Source organism: Engystomops pustulosus, chromosome 5 (assembly GCF_040894005.1).
Source record: "Engystomops pustulosus chromosome 5, aEngPut4.maternal, whole genome shotgun sequence".
NCBI classification, from domain to species: Eukaryota; Metazoa; Chordata; class Amphibia; order Anura; family Leptodactylidae; genus Engystomops; species Engystomops pustulosus.
Genome location: NC_092415.1, coordinates 204,518,717 through 204,532,677, shown reverse-complemented (window position 1 = coordinate 204,532,677; position 13,961 = coordinate 204,518,717). Strand labels below are relative to the sequence as shown.

The window sequence follows — 13,961 nt, the reverse complement described above, 5'->3', positions numbered from 1 at the left end:
AGCTCAGGAGATTACTACATACTGTATATACAGCTACAACTAAGATGAGCTCAGGAGATTACTACATACTGTATATACAGCCACCACTATGGGGAGCTCAGGAGATTACTACATACTGTATATATATACAGCCACCACTAGGAGGAGCTCAGGAGATTACTACATACTGTATATATACAGACACCACTAGGGGGAGCTCAGGAGATTACTACATACTGTATATACAGCCACCACTAGGAGGAGCTCAGGAGATTACTACATACTGTATATACAGCTACCACTAGGAGGAGCTCAGGAGATTACTACATACTGTATATACAGCCACCACTAGGGGGAGCTCAGGAGATTACTACATACTGTATATACAGCCACAATTAAGATGAGCTCAGGAGATTACTACATACTGTATATACAGCCACCACTAGGGGGAGCTCAGGAGATTACTACATACTGTTTATAAAGCCTCCACTTGGGGGTGCCTACTACACATAAATAATATCCCACTATACATTGAGCTCCCCCTAGTGGTGACTACAGATTTTCAGGTTTCTATGCAGGGATTTTGAGCACTGAGCAGTATAAAATGCATCACCACTGGATTAAGGATGTCTAAAAATATTTATCATAGCCAGACATGTACTATGTGCATTGCCCGGTGTAGTGGTGCTCGGTCTATGAATGTGGCGCCCCCTGCGCTGCTCGGGAAATGGGCACCATCTTTTTTTTGGTTCACTTTGTTGATCCTGCAGGATTTTGTTGCACGTCAGGAATAAATGTGGCGCATGCTCCGGCTAAGCAGTAACAGCCCCTTTAGGCGCACATTTTTCTGTCTCGTGGGATACAGAGCAGCTGCAACATAAAACTGGCGTAAAATCAGACAGAAAACTGGCGCAGATGCTATAATAAATGTGTCTGCTGTGTTTGTGGACATTTTCTGGCTCCGGCTGTGATCGGTTTCCTTGTATCCGAACAGAAACTTAGAAACATAGAACAGAAACTTCAGATGTCAAGGTCTCTGTCAGCAGCGGCGGCAGGAGCACAACCCTCATCAGATCTGCCTGTCACTGTCAGACGTCACCCCAAGGACACAGTAATATTATGCCCCCCCTGAATAGTGTCCTACAATAACACTACTACTCTCATGGAGCTCCCATCACACGGCTCCTCCGCAGCCCGGACTGTGGGATTTGTAGGGAAATGTGGAAACGATTTGGGGGTCAGATACAGGGGCGCTCTGAGGGGGTGCACAGAGGAGAAGGGGCGCCGCTCCTGACACTAGTGGAGAATAGTTATTGTATCTGCTGTGGAATATCACTCACCCCTGAGCCGTATACTGCCATCTGCTCATATATATTTTATATCTGGAGGTTACTGATACTATCATGTCTAAGGTTGTTCAATATATATCATATAATACATATATATAATAATCACAATATTCTAGATCTCTGCTTGCTGTCCTTGAACAGGAAGCTTCGGGGCGATTTCAGGCGATGCGTTGCGTCACGTTTTTCGATGCGTTTTTGACGCATTCCAAAGGCTTCAGCCGTAATCACATGCTGAGGTTACATTGGGGCAGATTTACTCACCCGGTCCATTTGCGATTCAGCGGCGCGTTCATTTTTTTTAAAAATGCAGCGGGTTTTCCGAATCCGTCGTTTTTCTTTTACGGCCACGCCCCCCCCATTTCCGTCACGTGCATGCCAGCGCCGATGTGCCAAAATCCCTGGGCAATTCAGGGAAAATTGGCACAAATTGGAAATATTCGCATAACCCGTCGGAAAAACGCAAATCAGGCCCTTAGTAAATGACCCCCATTGTGTTTCCACTGCATCTGCTAAAACACAATGGGGCACATTTACTAAGGGTCTGAATTGGGTTTTTGGCGCAGGCGATGGGATTGTGTCGCATCGGCGCCGGCTTGCATTCGACGAAAAACAGGGGCGTGGCCGTCGGAAAAATCACGCTATTTAAAAAAAAAAATAAGTGCTTGACACACACTTACATGCGCCAGGAATAGGACGGTGAACTCCGGCGGACCTCGGCGCAGCAGTGACACCTGGTGGCATCGGGCGCACTACCTTAGTGAATCCTGGCTGGCCCGAATCCACGTCGGAGAGCGCGTCGCTGGATCGCAAATGGACCGGGTAAGTAAATCTGCCACAGTGTCACCTCAGCACGTGGTCAAAGCTGAAGCCTTTGAAATGCGTCAAGGACGCATTAAAAAACGCAATGCATCGTGTAAACGCGTTCATAACGTGACGCTAGTGCACAGGGGGCGGGGCTCGGGCCAATCGCATATGCGTTTTCAGAGAAATGTTATCAATCGCATGCGTTTTCCAGGGGCCTGAGCCCCGCCCCCTGTGGGCTTGCATCACGTTATGAACGTGACGCAACGCAGTGCGTGAACGCGCCCTCAGTCTTTACTTTCTGCACATATACACCGCTCCATGGTCATGTGATGTCACACAGGTGCACGGCTCATTAGCATCACACAGCTTTAACTACACTGTGTGTTATAACGAGCCGCTCACCTGTGTGACATCACATGATCCTAGAGCGGTGTTTATCGACAGGAAGAAAACAATGACAGCAAGCAGAGATATAGAAATCAGAAAAGAATTGATATAGAAAGTTTATTGGAAAATGTTATAACCTTTCATCAAACAAACAATATCAATTGGACAACCCCTTTAATATTTAGATCCTTGTCTAGGATATTTATGGGTTAATACATAATCCCTGCTAGTGGAGGGTACTGTGTGATTATCTCTTGTCCCTGGAGGTCTAGGATTTATTATGGGTTAATATCTAGGGTAGTACCACTGGAGGTTGAGGGCAATTTGTCATGCTTTGTGCAGCGCTGCGTAATCTGTGCGCGCTATATAAATAAATAATAATTATTATTATTAATTATGAGTTTATTATTGTGCAGCCCGGGAGCTCCCCCTGGTGGCAGCAATAAGGATTTTTCCAGACTGATCACAAGATTTGGGGTCTTGTCCCCTGTATTGCTGATGTGTAATCAAACATGTAAACTGAGTGACACGGCGGACATGTCCCTTTTTATTATACACAGGAGGAATCACAACTGGAGGAGGGCGCCCGGCAGGCGGCTGCAATCATCGCAGCGCTGATCACGGACAGGAACCCGGCGCTCATCGGTCAGGTTATGGTCGTGTGAAGGATCCTGCGGAGCCGGAAAGGGGGGGAGTGTGGGGCTAATACATGGACAGATGTAGCAGAGCTGTTCATTTCACTTCCAGTTATGCTAATTAGGCCTTAGGTAAGGAGTCTTGGCTCCACCCACCTGACAGCAGAGAGACTAATTAACATATCGGGTGCCGAACCATGGCACACGTGGCGTTTTGAACCCATTTTTTAAGCCGCTTTTAAGCAATCTGTGAAAAAACGCATCCGTTTTTTTCCATTTTTGTCTGTTTTCTCCCAATTGTGATAATTATGATAATTGGGAAAAACGGTCAGAAACGTAAAAACGCATGTATTTTTTAATGGACTGCTTAAAAATGTCCCAAAAACGGGTTCAAAACGCCATGTGTGCCACCAACCTAAGAGCAGTGATTGCTCAGGAACGGTGGGGGAAGGAGAAAAAATTCCAACTGCGTCTGAATCAGTGGAGCGACGCCTATAATATGCAGAATATTAGAGTTGGTGGAGGTCCCCTTTAAGGCTATAATGTTATACTTATGACCTATACTTTGGCATCTATTTGGGTAGATCCGTCATCCAGACCCCTGCACTAATGATAAAGGGTCTGGTTCTGGTGCAGAAGAGCTGCAATACCTCACATGGCCACTATACAGTGGACAGATCTCTCTTCTTCTGCCATCAACCCACAGGACAACTCATCAGTGCAGGGTCCGGGCGTCGGAGCCCCACCAGTCATATATACGGGTGACCCATGGTGAGGATAGATGGTCAATATGTCCTAGATTATATATATATATACATCCCCCCTAATATCATTTATGTGATGTGAAAACCTCATCTACGCTCTTAACAAACTCAGCTCTGCTACATCTGAAGACGTTCTTCATTGTATACTCCATATGACATATGTGCCACTCTTAAAGGGATATTCCAATCTCAAAAATTTAGGATAAAGGACTGTTCAGAACTGACCAGGTGTTCTCCATTCAAATCATTCGTAGCGCTAAATATATCCCAGGGGGAGGAGTCATCGATATCTGGGGCGGGAATATCCCTTTAAATGTATGGAAACTGATACTGAAGTGTAAAGTATCAAAATAAACGTATTTCCTACAACTGTATCACCGTCCATGGCTACAATGTATCTTATTTGTAGACACAGTGTAAAGGCGAGGCAGCAGCTTAGACGCAGCTTTGGATGTGACTGGAGTAGAAGACGGAAGATTTTAGTTTCACATAAGAATTTGATTTTAATGGAGGGGATGGAAAGAAACGATACAAAGAAGACGAATCTCGTGATCTCCCCTTTCCTGGTGCCATGTGTGAAGCAGATATTGTCTGCACGTAAAGCCGCGATCAAGAGAGGAACAAGGTCACCGGGATTTATCGCTATTACCTAAGGAGGAGCAGAAGAGCGCAGGAAGGAAGCCTGACGTCTGTAATTGATTTGGGAGTGGCCGTCCTAGCGCCAGATCAAAGATATCCCCGTGTAATTGGTGGGTAAATGATCTCTTTATTCTACCTTCCAGAGGTTTTGGCACCGAAATGTCTTTCCTCTGATTGTTCTTTGTTTTGAATGTGATAAAAAGTGAAAAAATATGATCCTCCAAAAATGTGTCGGGAAAGTGATAGATGTGATTAGAGAGTCAACGCAGAGTTACACCAATGCTGCCTCTCACATAGGGCTACAGCTCCACCTACTGCTGGGTCCAGGGAATACAACCATCAGAATACTGCTCCTATATACAAGAATATAACTACTATAATACTGCCCCCTATGTACAAGACTATAACTACTATAATACTGCCCCCTATGTACAGGAATATAACTACTATAATACTGCCCCCTATATACAAGACTATAACTACTATAATACTGCCCCCTATGTACAAGAATATAACTACTATAATACTGCTCCCTATGTACAAGAATATAACTACTATAACACTGCCCCCTATGTACAAGACTATAACTACTATAATACTGCCCCCTATGTACAGGAATATAACTACTATAATACTGCCCCCTATGTACAGGAATATAACTACTATAATACTGCTCCCTATGTACAGGAATATAACTACTATAATACTGCCCCCTATGTACAAGACTATAACTACTATAATACTGCCCCCTATGTACAGGAATATAACTACTATAATACTGCCCCCTATATACAAGAATATAACTACTATAATACTGCCCCCTATGTACAAGAATATAACTACTATAATACTGCTCCCTATGTACAAGAATATAACTACTATAACACTGCCCCCTATGTACAAGAATATAACTACTATAATACTGCCCCCTATGTACAGGAATATAACTACTATAATTCTGCCCCCTATGTACAGGAATATAACTACTATAATACTGCCCCCTATGTACAGGAATATAACTACTATAATACTGCCCCCTATGTACAGGAATATAACTACTATAATACTGCCCCTATGTACAGGAATATAACTACTATAATACTGCCCCCTATGTACAGGAATATAACTACTATAATACTGCCCCCTATGTACAGGAATATAACTACTATAATACTGCCCCCTATGTACAAGAATATAACTACTATAATACTGCCCCCTATGTACAAGAATATAACTACTATAATACTGCCCCCTATGTACAAGAATATAACTACTATAATACTGCCCCCTATGTACAAGAATATAACTACTATAATACTGCCCCCTATGTACAAGAATATAACTACTATAATACTGACCCCTATGTACAAGAATATAACTACTATAATACTGCCCCCTATGTACAAGAATATAACTACTATAATACTGACCCCTATGTACAAGAATATAACTACTATAATACTGACCCCTATGTACAATAATATAACTACTATAATACTGCCCCCTATGTACAAGAATATAACTACTATAACACTGCCCCCTATGTACAAGAATATAACTACTATAATACTGCCCCCTATGTACAGGAATATAACTACTATAATTCTGCCCCCTATGTACAGGAATATAACTACTATAATACTGCCCCCTATGTACAGGAATATAACTACTATAATACTGCCCCCTATGTACAGGAATATAACTACTATAATACTGCCCCCTATGTACAAGAATATAACTACTATAATACTGCCCCCTATGTACAAGAATATAACTACTATAATACTCCCCCTATGTACAAGAATATAACTACTATAATACGGCCCCTATGTACAGGGATATAACTACTATAATACTGCCCCCTATGTTCAAGAATATAACTACTATAATACTGCCCCCTATGTACAAGAATATAACTACTGTAATACTGCCCTCTATGTACAAGAATATAACTACTATAATACTGCCCCCTATGTACAATAATATAACTACTATAATACTGCCCCCTATGTACAAGAATATAACTACTATAATACTGCCCCCTATGTACAAGAATATAACTACTATAATACTCCCCCTATGTACAAGAATATAACTACTATAATACTGCCCTCTATGTACAGGAATATAACTACTGTAATACTGCCCCCTATGTACAAGAATATAACTACTATAATACTGCCCCCTATGTACATTAATATAACTACTATAATACTGCCCCCTATGTACAGGAATATAACTACTATAATACTGCGCCCTATGTACAGGAATATAACTACTATAATACTGCCCCCTATGTACAAGAATATAACTACTATAATACTGCCCCCTATGTACAAGAATATAACTACTATAATACTGCCCCCTATGTACAAGAATATAACTACTATAATACTGCCCCTATGTACAGGAATATAACTACTATAATACTGCCCCCTATGTACAAGAATATAACTACTATAATACTGCCCCTATGTACAAGAATATAACTACTATAATACTGCCCCCTATGTACAGGAATATAACTACTATAATACTCCCCCTATGTACAAGAATATAACTACTATAATACTCCCCCTACGTACAAGAATATAACTACTATAATACCGCCCTCTATGTACAGGAATATAACTACTGTAATACCGCCCCCTATGTACAGGAATATAACTACTATAATACTGCGCCCTATGTACAGGAATATAACTTCTATAATACTGCCCCCTATGTACAAGAATATAATTACTATAATACTGCCCCCTATGTACAAGAATATAACTACTATAATACTGCCCCCTATGTACAAGAATATAACTACTATAATACTGCCCCCTATGTACAGGAATATGACTACTATAATACTGCACCCTATGTACAAGAATATAACTACTATAATACTGCCCCTATGTACAGGAATATAACTACTATAATACTGCCCCCTATGTACAAGAATATAACTACTATAATACTGCCCCTATGTACAAGAATATAACTACTATAATACTGCCCCCTATGTACAGGAATATAACTACTATAATACTCCCCCTATGTACAAGAATATAACTACTATAATACTGCCCCCTATGTACAGGAATATAACTACTATAATACTCCCCCTACGTACAAGAATATAACTACTATAATACCGCCCTCTATGTACAGGAATATAACTACTGTAATACTGCCCCCTATGTACAGGAATATAACTACTATAATACTGCCCCCTATGTACAAAAATATAACTACTATAATACTGCCCCCTATGTACAAGAATATAACTACTATATACTGCCCCCCTATGTACAAGAATATAACTACTATATACTGCCCCCCTATGTACAGTAATATAACTACTATAATACTGCCCCTATGTACAAGAATATAACTACTATAATACTGCCCCCTATGTACAAGAATATAACTACTATATTACTGCCCCCTATGTACAAGAATATAACTACTATAATACTGCTCCCCTATGTACATTAATATAACTACCATAATACTGCCCCCTATGTACAGGAATATAACTACTATAATACTGCGCCCTATGTACAGGAATATAACTACTATAATACTGCCCCCTATGTACAAGAATATAACTACTATAATACTGCCCCCTATGTACAGGAATATGACTACTATAATACTGCACCCTATGTACAAGAATATAACTACTATAATACTGCCCCTATGTACAGGAATATAACTACTATAATACTGCCCCCTATGTACAAGAATATAACTACTATAATACTGCCCCTATGTACAAGAATATAACTACTATAATACTGCCCCTATGTACAAGAATATAACTACTATAATACTGCCCCTATGTACAAGAATATAACTACTATAATACTGCCCCTATGTACAGGAATATAACTACTATAATACTGCCCCCTATGTACAAGAATATAACTACTATAATACTGCCCCTATGTACAAGAATATAACTACTATAATACTGCCCCCTATGTACAGGAATATAACTACTATAATACTCCCCCTATGTACAAGAATATAACTACTATAATACTGCCCCCTATGTACAGGAATATAACTACTATAATACTCCCCCTACGTACAAGAATATAACTACTATAATACCGCCCTCTATGTACAGGAATATAACTACTGTAATACTGCCCCCTATGTACAGGAATATAACTACTATAATACTGCCCCCTATGTACAAAAATATAACTACTATAATACTGCCCCCTATGTACAAGAATATAACTACTATATACTGCCCCCCTATGTACAAGAATATAACTACTATATACTGCCCCCCTATGTACAGTAATATAACTACTATAATACTGCCCCTATGTACAAGAATATAACTACTATAATACTGCCCCCTATGTACAAGAATATAACTACTATATTACTGCCCCCTATGTACAAGAATATAACTACTATAATACTGCCCCTATGTACAAGAATATAACTACTATAATACTGCTCCCCTATGTACATTAATATAACTACCATAATACTGCCCCCTATGTACAGGAATATAACTACTATAATACTGCGCCCTATGTACAGGAATATAACTACTATAATACTGCCCCCTATGTACAAGAATATAATTACTATAATACTGCCCCCTATGTACAAGAATATAACTACTATAATACTGCCCCCTATGTACAAGAATATAACTACTATAATACTGCCCCCTATGTACAGGAATATGACTACTATAATACTGCACCCTATGTACAAGAATATAACTACTATAATACTGCCCCTATGTACAAGAATATAACTACTATAATACTGCTCCCCTATGTACATTATTATAACTACTATAATACTGCCCCCTATGTACAGGAATATAACTACTATAATACTGCGCCCTATGTTCAAGAATATAACTACTATAATACTGCCCCCTATGTACAAGAATATAACTACTATAATACTGCCCCCTATGTACAGGAATATAACTACTATAATACTGCCCCCTATGTACAAGAATATAACTACTATAATACTGCCCCTATGTACAGGAATATAACTACTATAATACTGCCCCCTATGTACAAGAATATAACTACTATAATACTGCCCCCTATGTACAAGAATATAACTACTATAATACTGCCCCCTATGTACAAGAATATAACTACTATAATACTGCCCCCTATGTACAATAATATAACTACTATAATACTGCCCCCTATGTACAGGAATATAACTACTATAATACTGCTCCCTATGTACAAGAATATAACTACTATAATACTGCCCCCTTTGTACAGGAATATGACTACTATAATACTGCACCCTATGTACAAGAATATAACTACTATAATACTGCCCTCTATGTACAAGAATATAACTACTATAATACTGCCCCCTATGTACAAGAATATAACTACTATAATACTGCCCCCTTTGTACAGGAATATGACTACTATAATACTGCACCCTATGTACAAGAATATAACTACTATAATACTGCCCCTTTGTACAAGAATATAACTACTATAATACTGCTCCCCTATGTACATTATTATAACTACTATAATACTGCGCCCTATGTACAGGAATATAACTACTATAATACTGCCCCCTATGTACAGGAATATAACTACTATAATACTGCCCCCTATGTACAGGAATATAACTACTATAATACTGCCCCCTATGTACAAGAATATAACTACTATAATACTGCCTCCTATGTACAAGAATATAACTACTATAATACTGCCCCCTATATACAAGAATATAACTACTATAATACTGCCCCCTATGTACAAGAATATAACTACTATAATACTACCCCCTATGTACAAGAATATAACTACTATAATACTGTCCCCTATGTACAAGAATATAACTACTATAATACTGCCCCCTATGTACAAGAATATAACTACTATAATACTGCCCCCTATGTACAAGAATATAACTACTATAATACTGCCCCCTATGTACAAGGATATAACTACTATAATACTGTCCCCTATGTACAAGAATTTAACAACTATAATACTGCCCCCTATGTACAAGAATATAACTACTATAATACTGCCCAGACTTTCCTAACCTCTTTGCTTGATCCACCCTGGGCGATTGCAGGTAACTGAGTGACAGTCCCTGCTTACCGCTAAGTGACAACAACAAAAGAGAAAAAGACATGAATAGGAAGAATAGTCAGAGCCGAGGTAGAAACCTAGAGGACAACAAAGTACCAAATCACTAAACAAAAGGAATAAACCTGCCAAGTGGTCAGGATATACCAGATATGAGCAGACAGTATACACACAAGCAGGTATATTTATTCCCAGGACCTTTTATGTGATATCAGAATCCCGGTCCACTCGCTGATAGGACAATGATTCTGTCCATCACAACAGGTTAACTATTAGTGAACCAGAACGGAGACTGCAGAGTGTGGTACATAATCAAGACGGCAAAGAAGTAACAGAGCAGTGTTCACACTAGTAAGGACAGAACGATGGTTATCGGTGATGACACCGGCATCGATAGTACATCCACTTTTATGTACATCCTCATATCCTTCAAAGCTGCCCTTTGTTTTCAGCCAATCAGCTTCCACTGGTGGCTTTGATCCCATATACAGACTGGGGGCAAGCAAGAACCTGGAAGAGAACCTGTCATCAGGAATGTCTTTTTGAGCTGGTAACATGCTCCAGTAGTCTCATTGCTATAATGATTTTAAAAATGCATTTTCCAGCATTCTGAATACTGCCACTACTTTATAAAACTTTATTTCACATTACCTGGCTCCCTGCCATCAGCATGTGGTAATGGGGGGGGGGGGGTAGCTGGATGAGTTTGGAGGAGAGAAGACATTTCCCTAAGGTAATCTGAAATAAAGTTTTATAAAGTACTGAAATGATTATGGATACTGACAAAGGGATTCTTAAAAACAGCATAACATAGGCTATTGGAACCTGTCAGCAGCTCAAAATGACATGACTGGTGACGGGTTCCCTTGAATGTTGGGCTTCTCTAGACACTATTATATCCCCTAATGATATTATGTACTATATATAGTAATAGCCTCCTCCGCAGTGCCAGCGCCATCACCAGGACGAGAACACTCGTCCTAAGTCCCAGCCGATCCCCAGGATCTCAGGAGATTTTAGTAGTTGACTCTTTAGATTCCATCTCAAATATATTTTTGTCCGGACAAATTCTCCTCCATTGATGCCACTCTCCTTATGGAATATGTTCCAGATAAGACGCAGGGACCCAGAACCACTAAGTGCCGGACTTTGCCGTGCGCCAGATTTTTGCGCTAAAAAACACTCAAAACTGTCCAACAGACTATGATTAATGTCCCCCTAAGTCTCTGGTCTGCGTCCCTGTATTCTGAGGCTGCACCACTAGGTGGAGCTGTCGTCCTATACATAAGAATGAGTGCTATGTGGTTCTCGTGTCCTGGTGGCCCAGTGTTATTACACATCAGTCATACAGATAGATAGAAGAAGCTGGAATTATCCTCGTCACAGGGTCCAGTCACACACGTGGTCCGGTCATCAGCCGATTATTAATAATAACTCCTTATATAGCGCCATCATATTCCGCAGCGCTGTACAAATCAAGGGATATTGTTACTGTAGAGTCTATATAATATCTTAGTATGATAGAGGATACATCCAGTGTGACCCTCATTGCCTCTAGTACCCCCTATAGTAACACTGGGCCCTCCTTATTAGTAGAAGGGTGAGTTATAAGGAGGGGACTACTATAGGCGGGGGATGACAGAAAGTGGGAATTATAAATAAGAGGGGCACTATATGTTGGTAAGATGCATTACATGGGGTCCATAGGGGGGCATTGCACATATAGGAGGTGGGATACAGTGGGGAGGGCCATAGGATATGGGGCAGTATACAGGGAGGACTATCCTGGGATAAGGACATTACATTATGAGGACATGCTATGTGCTTCTACAGCGCCACCACAGGGGAGACAAGGTATTACATGCAATACGTGGACTCCCCATCTGGTTGAATCCTCCATGGAGAAGACCCTCCTTACACCATAGGGACATTCTGAATAGAATTAATGATATTAAGGGTTTGGACATCCCCTTTAATTAATGGAGCTGGGTGTAATATTTATATCATTTCCACCTTTATCCAGTATATTTCGGAGGGTATATGTCCCCCCCCCCATGTTGGAGATTGTTGTGAGGTGCGGCTGTACAGGAGCCAGATCCCTGCACTGTAAGGGTCTGCACTCGGGGGTCTCTCCCGGTGACGGGCGGTGGGATCTCGGCTCACGTCGCTCTGGGACGACTTTATGTCAGTTTTATAGGACAAGTCATTAAAATACAAAACCTGACAACACATGTTACACAGATGTGTGCAGCACCGAGCCCCAAAGTGATCCATCCCAGGCTAACCTGACACCCCCCACCCATTGTACTGATCACCCCTCCCCTCTCTGCTGCAGGGGGGTGCAGAAGGCTTCACACCCCCACAACCTTTCCTCATTTATAAATGTTTCAGCCACAAACTATATATAATATATCGATATTTTATCTGATGGAGAAACACAAAGTATCCAGTATAAAGATGATAATAATAGGAGCTTTTACACATTTTTGCTTATCAATAAAATCTGAGATTTTTTTTTTGCATATTTAAACCCCCCCCCCCCCCCCCCCCGTACTCTGATCCATCAAAATATAATCCAGTGTCCAATTCCCTTTAGGCGTCTCCTCATTAGTAAGATCTAGATGTGATGTATTCCCAGTATAACTCCAGATGTTCTGTGAGGTTTGTTAGAGGCCATCAGTGCACAACCTTCATCATGAAAACCCAGGAGCGAAGCAGACAGTTCAGGGATAGCTTTGTGGCACAGAGCACAGCAGGGTTAGGAGCTCTGAGCATCTCCTAGAGCACAATCCATCGTACCAGGACATGCTGCCCATCACCCCCTGACAGCCCAGCCCAGACCAAGGTCCACTGAGGTGCAGCACCCGCAGAGACCCACATCTCAGGGAGAGATTCTGTCTACAGGACGACTATTAGATGTGTCCTCCACAAATCTACAAGAAGCCATTACTGAGCCATAAGAAGTCCTGTACTATGCAGGGGCACAGCAAGAGTGTGGAACAAGGGGCTCTGCTCAGAGGAGACAATAACTATTATAGCAGAAGACCAGAGACTGGGAGGTAGGTTCACCTTTCAGTAGGATGCCCCCACCCCAAACCTACAACCATAGTTACAATGGAAGGGACATAACAGCAGATCCTTGTGTGTGCAGTGTCCAATCCCACTGCAAATCTGAGGCTTCACAAATGTCCTCCGACCGATGTGTCTAAGCATATAAAGAAGCGTATAAATAAGAATAAAGGAACCTCCAGCCACTAGATGTACAAAGAAGAATAAAGGAACCTCCAGCCT

General features: G+C 40.7%; 1 protein-coding gene across 4 annotated transcripts in view; it reads left to right on the top strand.

Moving 5' to 3' along the window:
- CRPPA (CDP-L-ribitol pyrophosphorylase A) overlaps positions 1-4,292 on the top strand; it is a 158,804-nt gene extending 154,512 nt beyond the window's left edge. For all 4 annotated transcript variants that reach the window (XM_072154394.1, XM_072154393.1, XM_072154392.1 and 1 more), the window contains one exon: positions 3,080-4,292. In XM_072154394.1, the coding sequence (XP_072010495.1) occupies positions 3,080-3,184 (105 nt within the window). In that variant the 3' untranslated portion in view covers positions 3,185-4,292. The remainder of the gene's footprint in view (positions 1-3,079) is intronic.
- The last annotated feature ends 9,669 nt before the right edge of the window (positions 4,293-13,961 follow it).